The sequence below is a fragment of the Pteropus alecto genome, unplaced genomic scaffold (assembly GCF_000325575.1).
Source record: "Pteropus alecto unplaced genomic scaffold, ASM32557v1 scaffold196, whole genome shotgun sequence".
Classification (NCBI taxonomy): domain Eukaryota; kingdom Metazoa; phylum Chordata; class Mammalia; order Chiroptera; family Pteropodidae; genus Pteropus; species Pteropus alecto.
In genome coordinates this window covers 3,323,256-3,342,634 of record NW_006439717.1, presented here as the reverse complement: position 1 = coordinate 3,342,634, position 19,379 = coordinate 3,323,256, and the positions used below count along the sequence as shown (strand labels likewise).

The following is a 19,379-nucleotide window of genomic DNA, read 5'->3' as shown; positions in this document are numbered from 1 at the left end:
TTGTGTAACCCTGAGAAAGTTATATAGCCTCTCTGCTTCAGTTACCTTATTAGTGAAAATGGGGATAATAAGACTAATTTCTGTTTTTTATGAGAATTAAAGGAATTAATAATATTTTAACAGTGTGTGGCATAGACTATTGTGTAGTCTTCTAACCATCAACTAGCTTCACTGTACTAACAATAAAAAAGCCTGGTTACATTAACAAAAAGATAACCCACAATACGATGTATATATACATGTTACAGACATGAGTTCTTAGTGACTTTTTGTTGGAATTTGCAAAGTGCATGACATATGGAAATTAAATTATATCATTTTATTATATCTCTTTCAATATGCAACACTTACTAAGATCCAAAGAAAGCCACTGTTTGTGTTCAAGAAATGTATTCTTTATCAGATGCATTGAGTCTTTCAAAAACTCTGAAATTATACAGTCCCATTTTCTTCTTTATTAAACTTCCTCTGTTGACATCAGCTAAATGGCAGTCTTTCCTTTACAACGTTCAAACTGACAGTTTTAACCTGAGCCATTCCATTTGATCGGTTTCAAATAATGGGGTTCTGAGTAAGACTTTGTTTTTGTTCTTTTTTCCTTAAGCGTAATTGCCATAGATTTGTCTAAGGTTTCATTTGAAGAAAGGGTTCCACTACTATTACAAAAAGAAAGAAAACAACAACAACAAAAAGTAGTAGCTGGAAAACCATTGCTATATAGTATCAAATCTTCATAGTTCCTAAAAATAATCGAGTTAACACTAGAAAATAAGTTAACAGATTTTCTCTGGCTCAGACCCAGTTATTAGAAAAATTTCTTAAAACCCATTTATTCTCTCTGAGTTAACAAAAGCATAGCTCAGAAAACAAGTTACCTAGAAAAGACAAAAGTAGTCTGAACTGACTACTGAGAAATTACATCTATTTCTGACCTTAGAACAGTTTAGCAAAGTATTTCAAAGTGGAAACAAAAGAAATTCAGTTGTTCTGAATTAAGTCTTTATAGCATACTTCAATAAATTAAAATATTTTTTAAAATTAAGTAGACCTTTAATTTTTTGTTAATGTATACTACAAGTATGAAGCTTTTTAAAAACATGCCAATGTTCAAAGACACCATCTGTTAATAGACAGTAAAGCATAAAATTACACATAACGTGATGATCGAATAGCTATAATAGAAAAGTTTTACAAACAGATTTTTAAAAATGGTTTGTACTAGCCTAATTTTAAGGCATTCATCCTTATAGCCAGTAGATAAACTCTCAAAGATATTTTACCTCAAAGTTTGTGTCACTAAACTAAGTTAGTTTTTAAGTTGTGTGGTTTAGAAAATTCACATTTAAAACCAATGTAGAAAAAATTTTAATATACCTATTCTGCTTAAAAATGTGATTTTAGTTTTGTAGAAAATTACCCCAAATTTTGTTTTCCTTATATACAACAGATAAAAATACCCCTTGATTATTTGCCATTTTGATTCCTTATATACAACAAAAATACCCTTCATTACTCACCTATTTAAATCAATATGGTTTTCATTTTGATAATTTTTAAAGTATCTAATTTAGTTTTATAATCAAAATACTCCATATCACCATTCAACTTTGTGATACAGCTACAAAATGTAATAGAATCTGATCACTGCTTTACAATGTAATGTGTATTCAACAGAGCGTACATTTTACTGTGACTGCTCTGTACTAAGGTTATAACAGTTAAGGAGGCAATTTTGATAGGAAAAAAAAATTTTCCTAATGATTTCAGTAAAACATACCCTAGTATTCTGAAGCGTTGTAAATTCCCAGCTCAGACAAACCCATATTTAAATATAAGAACAGGAAACCTTCCTTATTTGGGAATTCAGGATTCTTGATTTCTAATATTTCTTGCTTCCTGCTGCTGCTCTATCCTCAATCACAAAGGCTGCCTACAGATAGCCCCTCCTAGAGAGAGAGAAGGAAGTGTTAAAGGTAAGTGCTTAAAGACTAAATCCCAATACATTTGCTTACAGGTAGGTTTGTCTGTTTATGGGAATCTTTAGAACAGAATCTATCCCTCCTAACAAATAGAGCACATTACATAAAACTGTAGTTCAAAATCAAATAAAGATCATTTAGGAATGCATACCATTAGAGGTTGATGCTTATTTTAAAGTTATTCACCAGGACCAATCTTTTCACATTAATAGTTCCAAGATACCTGGCCTGGACCTCCAAAGAAAGTGCTCACCTGTAGTCAGCCTATATGTTCCCTATCACACTTAACCAGTTCTTTTAAGATAGTCCTTGTCAATCCGTATTAGTGAAACTGGTTCTTTATAACAGCTTTCAGGAATGTATTCCTAAAGGACAAATGACTGTCAGTGATAAAATTAACATCAAGAAAGCATTTAACTATTCAAAGGGAATCTTTTCAATTTCTCAGATACATTACAACAGCTAGGTAGAATTACTTTTAATCTTAATTTCTTTTGACATTTAATAGCTAAGACTTCTTTTCTAATATAAAAACAGAAAATTCTTAAACTACCTGTATAAATCATTTTATAAATTCTGACATTTAAAACTAGGCTATACAGAAATATACATTAATTTACCCAACTGTTAAAAATAGACTATTAAATGAAAATCTATTACATACATGTTTTAGGTAATGAGTGTTCAAAATGTAAAAAATATTCTTTGTTCTACCAAAAGTTTTACCAAAGGATTAATCCACAAGGTAAAAACAATGGGGGATTTGGGAAAATTAGTCACAAATTCAAGTTCTGAAGGAGTCAGAATTAGCAACTTCTCACCCAATTTAAGGATGAAGACAGACAGCCCCAAATCACGTATTGCACAAGTTGTAAGAATTAAATGAAATAATGTATTTGAAAATGCTTTATAAATTATAAAGATAATGACTAATAGTGGTGCTCCACAGGTATATTTAAATTATTATTCACAGAGATCTACGTAACTGAGAAATTTGTTTTAGTTCAGGAATAAAGAAAATTTAAATTTTAAATTTTGAAAAACTGAAAAAATCCAAACAATAAAACTTTGCTAAATTACACTAAAAAGTAATCTAATCAACAGAATGATGTGCAGATTTTTACTCACTGCATAAAGGAACATCTGCATATAAAATACATCAGTAGGCAAGATGTAAGTCAATTAGTCTTATTTTAATTTTTTGGTATGTATTAATTCAAAAATATACTCCTCACCTGTCTGCATTGAACACTGTTGTTTGATTTCTTCAAGAACTGTTATGTCACCACAGTAAGACTTTCTTCATTTCTAGTCTCATGAGAGAAAACATATCTTTGCCAACTGTCCAATTTTGATTTCATTAACCTTACTTTCTCAAACTGAAGCTGTCAGCATTTGATATGAAATGGAAGACTGAGATAAATTGAGGGAAGATAATTCTCTTAAAGTAGGAAAGTTAATCACATTTCAATAATTAAAAGATAAGAATATTTTATATTTCTTAAAAGATAAAAGAACCCCAGTGGATATCAAGAACCTCCTAATCACATATATTACATACCCCTTTAAGTAGAGTTAAACTCTTGAATGCTTCAAACATAAAATGTTTCCAAGTTCTCAAACTATAACCTATAAAAGCCAAAATTTTAACCACTTCTTGGCAACATACCAAATAATAAATCCTCTTTTCTTAACCAGTGTATGTGTGAAAGGGGTATATTCTTATCTATAGAAGATCATAATTACAATCAATTGTCACTACCACAGCCATGTGTCAGACTTCGTCGCATTATCTACAGTCATGCACCGCTTAACAATGGGGACACAGTCTGAGAAATGCGTCGTTAGGCAATTGTGTCATTAGATTGTGTCAAAATTGTGCAAACATCATAGAGTTCACTTACACAAACCTAGAGGGTATAGCCTATTACACTTCTAGGCTCTATGGTATAATCTATTGCTCCGAGGCTATAAGACTATACAGCATGCTACTGTACAAAACAACGGAGATTAAATCAAGCACAAAAGAAAATGATACACTCATGAGACATGGTATACATAGATGTATGAGGCTGCTGTCGGTATAACATAGTATACTGTTTTACAGCAAACTTTTTTTTTTTGCGGGGGGCGGTATCCATGGGTAGGTATGAACCAGCAAACTTTTTTAATAGGTTGAAAGAGTGCATTCTAATATTTTGATAAAAAGTACAGTACAGTAAATCATAAACCAAGAACATAGTCATTTATTATCATTATCAAGTATTATGTACATAATTATATGTTCTATATTTTTATATGACTGGCAATGCAGGTTTATTTGTACCAACATCACCACAAACATGTGAGTAATGTGCTGTTCTATGACATTATGATGATTATGACTTCATGGCAATAGGAATTTTTCAGCTTCATTATAATCTTATGGGACCACCACTGTAAATGCTGTCCGTAGTTGACTGAAATGTCATTATGCGGCACGTGACTGTACTTTAAAATGTGTGAAATCAGACAAAGTTAAACTCAGGTGAAAGTTAAAAACTCTGAATATGTTTCGCCTGTGATTCTGCTCACAGTATGGGTAAAATAAATAAGTAACTTTCTGAGTAGATGATAAACTACAGTGTATTGGCTCTATACACATTTTACCAGTCCAGAGGCCTTCTTTTGTTTAGTTTCAGATTCTCAGCTCTAATATTGATGATTTAACCAAAATTTCAAGTTTCTTTAAGTGTCAAGTCAAATACCATGTCTTTGGTTCAATATTCTACTTCTACATCATCATTAGTATTTTATAAACCAATATAGGCTTACCTATTATGAGTTCCTTGAAATTAAACATAGTCACAGTGGACATGCTTAACTTCATTTTGTTCTAGTGTCCTCAAAGGAAGGTAATTAGGCTATGGCCATGAACGCCACCACAGGTTCCATTATCCTGAATCTTTCTGACCTAGGTAAAGCGGATTCTTTGACATACTTAGAGACTAAATTCAGTTATATCACTTTACATGGCTTTTGTTTTAAATGACCAAGGAACCAAAATTTTAGAGCTTGAAGAGACTGAAACTAACTTTGACTTTGGATAAAGATACTTAAAAAGCATAAAAATTTTCAGAAATTGTGTCCAAAATAAATATACTAGATTACTATATATCTTAACTTTACTTCTTTCTTACAGAACAGAACTTCTTCAATGCCTAAAATACTAAGGTGAAAGTAAATAAATTAGGCCTTTTTGGTTCGTGATATCCATTCTGAATCATATTTCGGTGAACCTTAAATACAAAGTTCAGAGAGCCCAGCTGAATTTCTGAAAGTAACACAAGACTAGGAAAATGATCCTGAATACATTTTGAACTCTTTTCTTACTATGTAGATTTCCAAACACTGTAAATCTCACTTTGATTTCTACTTTTCTACAAAGAAATAAACACTAGTAAAATTTTAAACTATGTATCAATTTTTAAGTTATTTTAATTTTGTGCTATCTCGTGAGGTATTTAGAAACAAATTAGAGTTCAGAATCCTTGCCTTGAATATCAAATAAACAATGACATAGTGATTTAAATGAAAGAATATATAAGAAATCTTTAGCACAGGGCCTGACTGGCTAAGAGACTGAATATATATACTTATTTCTAATCCTGAAATCCAAAGTAAACTGCATGCCTCTTTAAAAACAGAAGGGAGTTGAGGAAAACGAGAGGGAAGAGATTAATAATAGCCATGAAAAAAATACTAGTGAATCTGAAATCTGATTCTATGTGTCAAAGCACATACATACTTCAAAACACATCTAATTTTTATCATACCAATAAAATATTCACTGAAAATTTAGTTCAAAGTCTAAGTGATTTTGTTAACCAGTATTAATTTATTATGTATAATGAACAATTTATTAGTAGATTGTGTTCTTGTTACTTCTCTACTTAATGGTTTATTTAATTGATGGCTGATAACCCCATTAGGGACAATGATATAATTCAAAATATTGTTTATTGTCCACTTTTAAGATTACTTTTGTTTGAAGCAGGGGTCCCTAACCCCCAGGCCTTGGACCGGTACTGGTCCATGGCCTATTAGGAATCCGCCACACAGCAGGAGATGAGCAGTGAGTGAGCGAGAGAATGAAGCTTCATCTGTATTTAGCTAGCATCACCACCTCAGCTCCACCTCAGATCATCAGGCATTAGATTCTCATAGCAGCTACTGGTCCCTGGTGCCAAAACGATGGAGGACTGCTGGTTTAAAAAATACCGCAACACCCCCAATCCTACCCCATCACAATTTATAGCAGTACAGCAGATAAGCACTTTCTTTTAAAAGCAATCTGGCTTCAATCAAATGTTTATGTCCAAAGGAGTAACACAAAAGAAGGAAAATATTACATTCAAGAAAGGTGTTGACTGCAACACTACATATGTTATCAAGTATTTTCAACTTAAAAATATTCAACAAGAGTTAAAAACATAGATAAGTTTACCACTATCTAGTAGAGTGCATAGTGTACAACCTAGTAGTTCCACTTCTAGATACATACTCTAGAGAAACCTGGAACACGTACACCATGATAAAGTTCATGGTTGTGTGAAAGATGCAGACAGAGGGTAAGGAAAGATGAAGAATTGGGTCTATTTACTAAATTCTCATTTTCATAAAGAAAAATACAAACTCAGATTATGTTGTTGAACCTCATAATTATGTACTCACTGAATACAATCTTATGAGAAGCACTGACTTAGAGCCCACTACCCATCCAGTAATACTATTTCTCTACTGGAAGCAATATCTCCTATTTTAAAAAGATTTAATCACAGAGCAAACCAAGATGTACTAAATTCATCACAGATAAAATTTTTAGTTGAGTGGCAAAGAAAAATATGCATTCTTATTTCATTAGTCAATGCTCCTGCAAACATAGAGATTTATTATCATATTAAATAATTAAATTGAACTCAAAATACTTTTTTCACCTATTCTTAGTCACTTCCTGCCAAAGACAAGGTTAGATTTTATTCTAAAAAGAACTGTTTCCAAGTATACTATTATGAATTCAATTGGTACAAATCTTTTTTTATCTTCCTCCCAAACCTCAGCCATAGTCAGTATGCAGTTATGTTCTTCTTTCCACCCTATTAATGAGAACATAAGTAAACAGAGAACTTTGAAGATCCCAATTATATAATAAGTGATTAATTCCAAAATGCTTAGGGACATTAAACAATTTGAAAGCAACTAATGTTAAAATATTTTTGAGACTTACCTCCTTTACTAATATCTCCGCACTGACAAATTACTCAGATTATATAGCATGATTAATATGACAATGAATTTTTATTTCACAATGCACCAGTACCATGATCTACTTAAGTGAGCCCAAACTGAGTCAACATAATACATTAAAGTCCAAAATGTCCTGTTTCTTAATCATTTACTATTTATGAAGAAATTCAGTAATACATCTAACTCAAACTCTAAATTTAGTTCATACTAAATTAAAACCAGGAGTTAAGAAAATGAAGTTTTAAATTCATTTTTGCCTCTTAAGGTATGAGACCTTGGCCAAGTTATAGAATGCAAAATCCAAACAGAAGGACACTATTACATCTGCTCTGGTCATCCCACAAGGCTGATATAAAGAAGAAATCAAATAATCTATGTAAAAATTATCTGAAAAATATAAAACACACAGCAGACAGAAGGTGTCATTAGTAGTAAACAGATATCCCAAGAGGGTCAAGTACACTGAAGATTAATTACTGCATTTCTACAAGAAAAAAAAAAAATCTCTTATTCCTATAAGGTAAAGTTTTTTTAAAAAGTATGTATTTAAATTTTTTATAAAAGAAAATATACTGCCAGAATTTGAATAATACAATGAAATTTGTCCAAAGGAAGGGGAACACAGTACTGTAAAATAATTTATGAAAACCAGTATCTTTAGGTAGAATGAAATCGTGGTAGAGAATATAGAATAATATTTAATATTTATTCTCAGACTCACCTCTGCCCATTTAAGAATACAGGTCATACAGAAGACATGATTACAGCTTTCTGGAAAACCAACTTCCTTCTCTAATAGGCAATTAAGACATATTGGACATCTGTCAGCTTCACTGTACAACGGGCCAGTGGAAGTAGTATTATCTTTGTTTTCTTTGCCTATAAAGTAAAGAAGCCACATATGCTTTAAAGTTCTCCAGATCAAATGACATGTTTGTGGCAGTATTATGGACTAGATACTTTAAAGGGCTTTTCTATTACAAAGTAATTAGATCTTAGATACATTATAACAAACATACTCCTTAAGCATTATACCCCCCAAATTTACTAATTTTTATTTTTTAATGGGGGAGTGAAAAGGATTTTGCATAAATTTAATTTTAAAATAAGTCATGATTCAAACATTTAAAAGTAAAAAAAAAAGTTATAGTGACAAATCTCCCACTCATACCTACCCTATCCATTCAGTTTCACTTAACAACTGCTACTTTCTTCTTTTCTTCCAAAGATTTCTTCAATACACAGACAAGAAAATCCTAATACATATTTTTTCAAACCTCCTTCACACAAATGCTAGGACACTATATACACCAGTCTGCATTTTTTTTTGTTTTAACCTACTGATAAACATGCACTTGTTTTCAACCTTTGGGTATTATAACAGTGCTGCAATAAAAAACTTCTGTCATTTCACATTTTTAATAATAGTATATTTATAGGGTAAATTCCTAAAAATGGAACTGCTAGATCAATATGTATTTACATTCATAATTTGAATAGAGATACCAAATTATACCCCTATGGTTTGTACTGATTTAAATGCCCATCAGAAATGTAATCAATACACAAAAGTATGTATTGTTGGCTCAAAAGTAAATAAAAGAAGCTCCAAGATTCAACATAAAATAAAACAAACAAACAAAAATGGTGAGATGAAATGTGATTATACACCAGGCAAATGGAAAAGCTGGGATCATCCTGGGAACAAATGTCCACACTAATGTTCAGGTCTGGAGACTAACCCTTAGGACCAACTCAGGTAGGGAAACTTTCTGAGAGACTTCCATGTGAAGCCAAGACCCTCAAACGGGGCTAAAGTGGTCCCAGTATGGGTCCAGGAAAAAGCAAATACAAATGGGGTCCCCAACTCCCAGGCCGCGGACCAGCACCGGTTCGCGGCCTATTAAGAACAGCGCTGCATAAAAGGTGAGCAGCGGGTGAGCAAGCGAAGCTTCATCTATATTTGCAGCCTCTCCCCAGTGCTAGCATCACCTCTTCAGCTCCACTTCAGATCATCAGGCATTAGATTCTCATAAGAGCACCAGTCCCTGGTGACAAAAGGGTTGGAGACTGCCGCTCTGGAGGAAAGCATCCTAATTTAGGTACCCAGGATTCCACAGATTAAATTTATCAAATATGAGCTCGTAATCAAACATTACCAAACCTAAGAAAATAAGTTGCTCAGAGTAAGAATCAGCAGAAACAAGTATTTAGATATACTTATTTTTATATTTATATTTTATACATTATATTTATTATTTAATTAAATACACATTGGCTTAAATATCATAATTTTCAAATACTACACAGAATGATTAAACAGCAGATTAGACCCAGAAGAAATAGAAATTTGTGAACTGGAAAAAAGATTTGAGGAAACTACCTAGACTATAAAGGACAGACAAGGAGATATAACCTGTGAAAGAGATGTTGTTGAGAAATGAGGTCAGAAGAAAGTCTAACATACTAATTGAAGTCCAGAAGGAAAGAATAAAGAGGAGGCAATAATTAAAGCAGTAATGACTGGAAAATGATAAAATAAGTTAAAACCAAACAACAAAAAAACCATGATCCAACAGATAAAGGAAAAATAAAAATAATCCAAGCCTAGAAACAATGTGGCAAAACTGTACAACATCAAAGATGAAAACGTACTAAAAGCAAAAGAGGAAAAACACAGGTCATCTACCAGGGAATGACAATTAAGGCTGAAAAGAGATTTCTTGACAGCAAGAAAGAAAACTAGAAAACGGCTTAAATAATATCTTCAATGTACTAAGAGGGAAAAAAAACCTATCAATCCAAAATTTTATACCTATTTTAGAATAGTTGTGAAGAGGATAAATACAAAAACCTAGAGTTTACCAACAGATTTCTCACTTAATGAACTTTTTTTTTTTCCCCAGAAAGAAAAGAAATAGAGAAGAATAAACCCTCCACCCAAACCCAAATACTGTCTGTATCAAATATCGTTTAATTTGTGGTGCTCAAAAAAAAAAAAAAGGTACCAAAATGATGGATAACTATAACCTATAAATCTCGAGTAGGATGCTCAAAGTTAGTGTTCTAAGATTCTTCTACTATCGGCAGCGAAGATTAAAATATTAACTTTAGAAGCAGAGGAAAGTATCAATGCTATTTTGAAAAACAACAATTAAAAAAACAGAAAAAGTATGTAATTACTAAACAAATAGGGAGCAAAAATTTAAAAAGAAAAACAAAAGAGCTCAACAAACCAAAAACCTTGATCAATTAAAAATAAGACATGAGAGGAAGAAAAATAATGTGTGCACTTCTTAATCTGGCAGCTTATTTCAGAATTTAAGAGGAAAAATAAGAAAAAAACAAAAAACTCCTTGTGTATTTTGAAATGTATACAAATAAACAGTTTGAAAACACTCAGTTTTGCTTTTAACATACAAACTTTATAAAAAGGAAAAGTTACCTTCCATATCTTCATATTCCTGATCTCCCACGTTTAGGGTATATACAGTTTTCTTCTTCATTTTGCCTTGAAAAGGGGTTTCCTATAGGATGAATTATAACAGAGAATTTTTATGTTTGCTTTCTCCCAGTATTTTTTAAATAAGTCCCAGAACTGTAAGAAATTATTTTACACATAAAAGAACACAGTACAGGCCCAATCAGTAAATTTTGTGGATAATCCAATACTTTTATGTTCTTTGCCCATCGAGCACAAAGTCTTACTGAAAGGAAAAGCCTTATATAAGTATTAAGCAACAAAGACTAAATGATAAGTTGTGTGGTCAGACATAAATACAATCAGAGCTTAGAAAAGAGATTAGTTTGGATTGGATTTTTCATTGAAGGTGATATATTATATATGTTGAGGTGTTCAAGGTATTTAAGGAGCGACATAATAAAAAAGAAAAAAATAGTATTTAGCTAGGTCAATCTGGCAAAAATAAGAGTAGAGGTGTAAAGGGGTGTGTGTGTGTGTGTGTGTGTGTATGTCCTGAGGAGGGATGGGCATGTGTGCCAAGAAGTTCATCTGAAAGATTACACTGAGGGGTAAGAAAAGCTATAAGCAGAGCAATGTAAATCAAGCAGGGTTAGATTATAGAGGGATCTCTAATGGCTGACTAAGAAATTTAAATTCAATCCTATAGATTCTTCTAAAGAACACTGATGTGAGAAAAGTGATAGAAATGAACCCTTTAAAAGAATGAGCAGCCAGAAAAGTACAGAATTGATTATAGTAGAGAGATATTAGAAGCAGAGAGATTTGCATAGGTAGGGTAACTGGCTATGAAGTGAACAGAAAAATCAAAAAACTAAAGAGCTGAAATATTTTTGAGATTCAGTGACTACATAAACACAGGGAAGGAATCAAATATTATTCTGGCCAGAATACTAGAAAATGGTGATTATAAGAGGCAAATGAGAAACGGGAAATTAATGTTAGCCAAAGGGAACAAATTTATGAGGCAAACTGTTTTTTAAATCAACTCAGAATTATTTCTTGAATTGAGGCAAGTCATGTGATTGCAATGTATGTAAATACATAATAACTAGGCACAAGAAATCACCAATTTCATCAGTTATTCTTCTATCTATATATGAAGTAATTTTTTGTTCATGGTAGTTTCTACATTAAAGGTATCTATTGCACAGGAAAATTCTCCATTAGGTTAAATAAGGTGAAATGTAAAGGCCCAACTTTGGTTCAAAAACCAATTGTATAGCAGAAGATAAGAAACTTAGTAGCACATATAAGAATGATTTAAAGGTTTTGGATTAAAAATTTGAAATGAGGACTAGAGCTACTAAAAAAAAGTTAATACGATCACAGTCTACCTTAATAAAAACAGAATGTCAAAAGCAAGAGAAAAGTTCCTCACTCAGCCTACATGTGCAACATTTATTTTAGTTCTAGTAGTATTCTTTAGGGACAAAATGATGAAAGTCCAGGGAAGATGACTAAAATGGTGACAGCCCTGGAAACCATATCATATGCAGAAAGGCAAAGCAGCAAGAACGTGTAGCCTGGAAGAACAAAAGGCTTAAGAAGGTTAACGGTTATCTTCAAATAGAATGGGCTGTTCTAAAAGGAGGTAGAATAACCTATCAATGAAGGTATTTAAAGAGAGGCCCGACAGCTTTTTGTGGAATTTTTTTTTTAATTCAAAGATGTATTGAGTGCTATCAGTATACTATTAGGCAATACCCGAAGTACAGAACTGAATAAGACAGAAATTCCTGCCTTTACTTTCTAGTGGGAGAGATAAAATAAAGTAAAATATCTGATATGTTAGATGTTGAGAAGTGCTATGGGGAAAAATAAAACAATACAATTATGAATAAAAACCATACAATTAGTATGGCTAACTCGTGAGAAAGTGGAGAAGCTGTTATTTCATGGAGTGTTTAGAAAAAGCTTTTCTGATAAAGTGACATGTGAACTGGCAATTTGAAAGAAGAGTTACTTGAATATGTAGAGGAATTGCATTCTAAAGCAGAGAGAATAGCAAATATGAAAGTCCAAAGGCAGAGTAGAGAAGCACGCCTGGTGTGTTCATGAAAAAAAAAAAAGAGATAAATGGTTAGAATAGAGTGAGAGGAAAAATAGTAGATGAGGACAGAGAGATAGTAGGTAAATAAATACAATTGCTTCTTTGAGTGAGATGGGCCTATACGGAATTTTAAGCAGAGGAGGAAGCAAAGAAAAAAGTAGAGGCAGCAAAGAATCTACTGCAATAATCTAGAGAGAACATGGCAATGGCTTGTACCACAGTAGTAGCAAAGGTGATGAAAAGTGCTCAGATTCTACCTGTGTTTTCAAAATATAGTTATAAGGGTTTGCTAACAAGATCAAATATGAGTATGTGTTAGAGAGCAAGAGTGCAGGATAATTCCGAAGTATTCTGACCTGAACAACTATAATCGATGGAAGACAGATTACTTTTAAAATATTCATATAATCATAGGTTACGCTACTTGATATTCATTCAAAAATACCGTATTAATATCACCTAAGAACTTGTTACAAATGCAGGGTATCTCAGGCACCACCAGCCCAGGCCTAGTGAATAAGAATCTGCATTTTATCAAGATTCATAAGTACATTAAAAGCCTAAGAAACACTGCTCTAGACAACGTCCCAGTTTAGTTGATTTTAGTTACACTGCGCTCCTGTATGATCTATAATTGACTGTAATTCTTTATTTAAGTAAAGTCTATAATTGAGTATAATAATTTATTTAGGAAAGTCATACTATACACTCACCCACATTATCCTAAAAATCTGAAAATAAAAAATATTTAAGTTGGAGTTAATTCAATGTGAAAAAAATGTCAATTTGAAAATTAACAGTATTTTAAAAACCTAGGAAGTTTTCAGAAGATGTAATATTTCTCCTTTAAGAATATTAAGCTTATAGTATTTATATATTAACATATAATTTATATTTTGCAATAAATAGTGTATTCTCTTTTAACTCCTGCAATGAAGTACATAAGTAATGGTTTATCATGAGAAGCTAAGAGACCTCAATCAAGCTGTTAAACTTTCCTTCTTTACATGTTAGAAATCTGCTTAAAAAACTGTTCGAGTGCTCCAAATTTTTACAACTTATGTGCTTCTTCTGGAACATACCATGCATTAACTGTTTCCATACCTAAAAACAATTATGCCACATTACCAGTTTATTCATCTAAAATGATAGAGGTCTTAGCATTTCACTAGATCAAAGTCACACGTTTAAGTTCAACAACTTTTAATTTGTTCATGTTTAACTGTTCTATCTGCCTAGACTCCACTTTTAAATCTAAGAATCCAGGCTTTTTAATACCAGTTTTGCTTTGAACTTCCAGTAACAGAAGCAGAGGAATACAATACAAGCTCATGGTCATAGCCAGTAATTTGTGGTCAACAAAAGACCTAAGAAATATGCTGTCAGTGGCCCTGACTATTCTCCTTTGTGGTTTCCCAAAAAGTTAAATATAACCCGATTTCTTGATTAAGTATCTATGACTCTATAATCCTGTCTATTTTACATAGACTATTTATTAGTTTAACAAATTCTGTAAGTTAATTATCTATAAGTCAAAACCAATTCTTTTAATTTTGATTTACCACAAATAAATTTCAAAGAAGTGATGTTCATTCTAGATTTTATGTTAACTCTGTTTACTTTTCAGATCATTTTAATTTGCAAATTTCGACCTCGTATCTCTCTTCCCAGGTTCTACCTTTCCAAGCTAAAATATCTTTTAAGTCTGTTATCCCTAATATAAAGATCTTAAAGTACTTCTACCTTCCAGGTTGCCCTTTTCTATTGCCTCTGTTATGTATTGAAAATACTATTCCAAATATGTTCATCAAACGGTTTGAGAAGAATGACCTAATCTTGAAATTTATTTATCATAAAACTATCAACTTTTAGAATGTGGAATGAAAAAAAGCAGTTTTCAGGACCTTAAAACTCTTTTCCCACACAAATCATGGAAGTGAAAGTCTCAGGTGAGCCATTACAATGCATTCAAGTAACAATAGTGTAGAAAACAGTTCTCTAAAACAGTGCTGCCCAATTGGGAATTATTCTATCAAGCACTTGAACTGTGGCTAATACAAGTGAAGAATTAAATTTTAAGTTTCATTTACATTTTCATTAAGTAGTCCAATGTGGCTATCAGCTACCTACTATACTGATGGCACAACTCTAAGATATAACTACCACACTCTATATAAAATTGCTTCAAGTTATACCAGCAATGCTAACAATCTATTTTCTACTATAATAGTTGCTGGGAGCACTTCAAGTATTCCAAGAAAAGACCAGAGGTTCCTAGTAATAGAAACTAAATATTTTAGCTTTGACTAGCTCCATTTAAAATTCCTATCATTCTTTTCTTCTCCCCATCTTTTCCTCTTCCAAAGTCTGTTTCCTTCCATCTACTACAAAACAGAACTCCTTTCCTTTCCAGTTCACTTCAAAACTCCCTCTGCTTGCTTCCTCCTACTGTCCCAAGCAAACCCACAGTATCTAAAGGTATCAACATCCTAGTTACGACTCTAAATGTTAGAGTCCAGCAGACTTAGATGCAAATCTCAGCTCCACTGCCATGCAATAAATGGCTGTTGTTATTATCACTGCTAGTAAGAACAGAAAAACAGGGAAGGGTAATAAAATTGTTGTTTGCATAATTTCTTTGTTTTCCCTAGACAAAAGTGAAAAAGGCAAAGGACTGAAAGAATATGAATAAACATTTCTGACTAACTGATCAAGTTTAGTAATATTTTGTCAAAAGGGTACAATCAGATCCTTTGGACACAAAGAAAAAGGAAGAGGGACATATGAATGGCCATGAGGAAGTTTAATTCTATTTTCCACCCCACTCCCAAACCCAATTCTGCCATTGCAAACTCTACTATAGTAAGGCATTGATAAGATAAATGGGAGCCAGAGTAGAACGAAAGGGATACTAGGAAAAGTAAGAGCGGTCACTATTGTTGGGAACACTTAAGCCAAGGACAAATCACACTTCATAAAGATGCTAAATACTATATGGATTTGTATGGCTAAGGTCTTCGGAGAATCCACAGTGACTCTCAGGACCTCTCATAGTCAGTCTATTCCTTTTAATTCTTTATTTCCAAACTTCTATCCAAGATAAACCAATTCCCAAATTCAATCTTCTAAAAAAGACAAAAAAGAAGGTCCATTCAATAAGGTACTATGAGTGGTGGCGTATTTCGGTGATTAATGATTGGGCACTGATGTCAGACAAACTCTGTGCTTATGACATTGTCTAGTAATAATAAGCATTCAAATGTTAACCATTATTACTATTAATGCAAGATCTTCTACCCCAACCCAGTCTTAAATAAAACCATTAAGTGCTTCCTTATTATCTACTCAAAACTTTGATCCTACCTGTAAGAGTGTTATTTTCCCTTGGAGAAACCATAAATAAGGCTATTTTTTTAATCTTTTATTTTTTTGGTGTCTAGAGAGGGATACTATCCATTAGTATAGGCCACTGGTCAAAAAACTGGCTGAGTGTTTTTGTAAATAAAGTTTTACTGCAGGATAGCCATGTTCATTCCTTCACATATTGCCTATGGCTGCTTTTGCACTACAATGACAAAGTTCAATAACTGCGACAAAAACCACATACTCTGCTAAATATGACTTAAGTGCCCATCAATACACGAATGGATAAAGAAGTTATGGTACATATATAATATGGAATATTACTACTTAGCTATTTTTTAAAAATGAAATCTTACCATTTGCAATGACATGGACGAACCTAGAGGGTATTATGCTGAGTAAAATAAGTCAGAGAGAGAAAGATAAATACCATATGATTTCACTTATATGTGGAATCTAAGGAATAAAAGAAACAAACTAAATAAAAACAGACTCACAGATATAGAGAACAAAGTGGTAATTGCCGGAGTGGAAGGGGGTTGGGGGCTGGGTGAAAAAGGTTAAAGGATGAAGAAGTACAAATTAGATACAAAACAGTTATGTGGATTTAGAGTATAATGTAGGGCAGGGGTTCCCAATCTCTGGGCTGCAGACCGGTATTAGTTTGTGGCCTGTTAAGAACTGGGCCACACAGAAGGAGGTGAGCTGTGAGTGAGTGAGCAAAGCTCCATCTGTACTTGCAGCTGCTCCCCAGCACTAGTATCACCGCCTCAGCTCCATCTCAGATCATCATCAGGCACTGGATTCTCATAGGAGGGCTGGTCCCAGGTGCCAAAAAGGTTGGAGACCACTGGTGTAGTGTATATAGTCAATATTATTGTAATGTTTATATGTAATGCCAGATAGGCGCTAGAGTAATCAGGAGGATCACTTCACAGATTGTATAAATGTCTAACTTTTAAAAACTTAGGAAATAAAGAAATGAAAAATACAATACAATACAATTTGGTCCATTTTAGAAAAAGTTTGCCAACACCATTAAAGACTATAGAAGACTGCTTTGTTTGGAGATGTGGTTTGGTCTCTCACTGAAGAGGGCTCCTCAAGCTTTCTTACGTATGGGCATCTATCTACATTTGTATTCAACGTGTACTCTGACACAACAGTTACTTATTACACACGAGTCAATGGTTCTCCAATGTTGTCCTTGATTTCCTTTAAAATTCCCCTGAAGGCTATGTGTGTTTGTTGATTTATCTACACTTATTTTATCAATCTGGCATAAATAAACTATCATGAATATTTGCTCTATTACCTTCAACTTGTTCACTTCAGAGTAAGGTTAATGCAATTAACTCCTTCAGCTTAATAGTTATTTCCTTTCCAGCAACTTTGCTGCATAAATCAACTGACTCCTGCTTCTGATATGTCAGTGTTGAATTTTTAATCTCTTGTAGAATGCTCCCCAAATTTTTTTTCTTACCTGATTTCCACCATATAACAATTCTGTCAGACTTCTTTGCTTCAAGTGGGCTATTTTGACATTTTTTTATTTAGAATATGTTTCGCCTGCGTGTTTGATGCTAAGAGCTTTAATACTAGTACTCTTCAGTATAGACAGGAATGTTCCTTTAGAACAGGTTTTAGAAAAACTCTCTGGGTTCAAACCTCAAATAGTCTGCCACTAGCTGTGTGATATTAACCTCTTTAAAGCCTGTTTTCTCATCTATAAAATGAAGTAACCATAACCACTTCAGTCATTGTAAAGGTTAAGTAACATAATCATGTAATCCACTTAAAGTGCTTAGCACAAAAGAAGTACTCAACAACTAGCATACATGTACAAACACATGAAAACTTCCCCACCCCAAATGGATTTTAGTTGTATCATAATAAATCTGCATGACTCTAAGAACAGATTTTCATTATTCCAAAAAACTCCTGTTATTTCCAAGAATATCCACATACAGAAAAAAATGGTATGAGTACAAAGTTCATAAAATTTAAATGGTCAGTTTTTCAAACAGATCTTATAGTACAAACAGAAATAAGTTCTTTATTCTACACTGACAATATTTATCAAGATTCTAGTTTATCTAAAAATAGAAATGTTGAACCAAGACACAAAATCTAGGACTCAAAAGTAAATAGTCCTAGGATTTTTCATCCTGTTTTCTACTTTATATAGTTATAGGAGATAAAACACTACATGGTTGTAACATATGATAACTCTAGAAAAAAAAATGGTCATGGTTAAGTGAAGCTATAACTACAATATTCGAGGTGGTACTTAAAAGTGTCATTTAGTAAGTATTAATAATATACAAATATTCATGAACCTTCTTACCCTTAAGATTCTTCAAGTCGAGTAGTTACGTAATCCGTTTTCCATCAAACTATTCTGGGGAAGGAATTATGAAAATTAGTCTCATTTCATTTCACTTTCACCCAGCTGTTTCTGTATTTAACTTGAGTTCAAAAGAAAAAACAGGAAAGTATAAAGAATGACTTATTCTAGAGGGCCGATGGATGTGAGAACTATTTATTTAGAACATAAGACATTTTGACAGAGTAACAGTATGCCCTTCAAACACGAAGACACACACAAGTACTGACGGCCGATAATAATGAAAACATTTTGTTCAGAGAGGGAGAAGTCATTTTCAGCATATAGGAAAAAAAAAAAACAATTGAAAACAAAGTAACAGAGAATTAGAAAACATCTATCGCAACAAAGAAACTGGTCATATCACCTAAGAAGGCAATTTAGAAAAAGATACACAAAACGATATTTAAACAACCCAAAGAAACTGGTCATATCACCTAAGAAGGCAATTTAGAAAAAGATACACAAAACGATATTTAAACATCCCAGAAATTCAACAACTACTAGAATTTAAATTATTTCCTGAACTGAAGATCTTACATATCCTGAACCAGTTATCACTTTTCTTTTTTCAAATAGGCAGTACACCAGATTCTCCATATTTCTACCGCCTGTCTCTAATTTATTTATTCATTCGATAAATATTTAGTCAGTTCTCCCTATTTTCTAGGTACCACTAGGCCTTAAGCACTGACACACCTGACAAAAACAAAAATCAACAATAACATTACAGTATAGCAGGTACAATAATGGGTGTAAACACAAGATATTATAGAAGCATAGAATGAGCACCAAATCTTTTCAACATGTGTTTGTAGAAAATCCTTCCCA

The 19,379-nt window shown here is 32.7% G+C and overlaps 1 protein-coding gene across 5 annotated transcripts in view; it reads right to left on the bottom strand.

Annotated features, from left to right (window-relative positions):
* The window catches only part of SCAF11 (SR-related CTD associated factor 11), a 65,643-nt gene that overhangs the window by 29,178 nt on the left and 17,086 nt on the right, over positions 1-19,379 (bottom strand). For 3 of the 5 annotated variants that reach the window (XM_015593175.2, XM_006916870.3, XM_006916868.3), the window contains exons 2-4: positions 18,510-18,563; positions 10,711-10,792; positions 7,987-8,144 (exon numbers count right to left, since the gene is read on the bottom strand). In XM_015593175.2, the coding sequence (XP_015448661.1) occupies positions 7,987-8,144; positions 10,711-10,771 (219 nt within the window). In that variant the 5' untranslated portion in view covers positions 10,772-10,792; positions 18,510-18,563. The remainder of the gene's footprint in view (positions 1-7,986; positions 8,145-10,710; positions 10,793-18,509; positions 18,564-19,379) is intronic. The other 2 variants (XM_015593174.2, XM_006916869.3) reach the window with 2 other exon arrangements.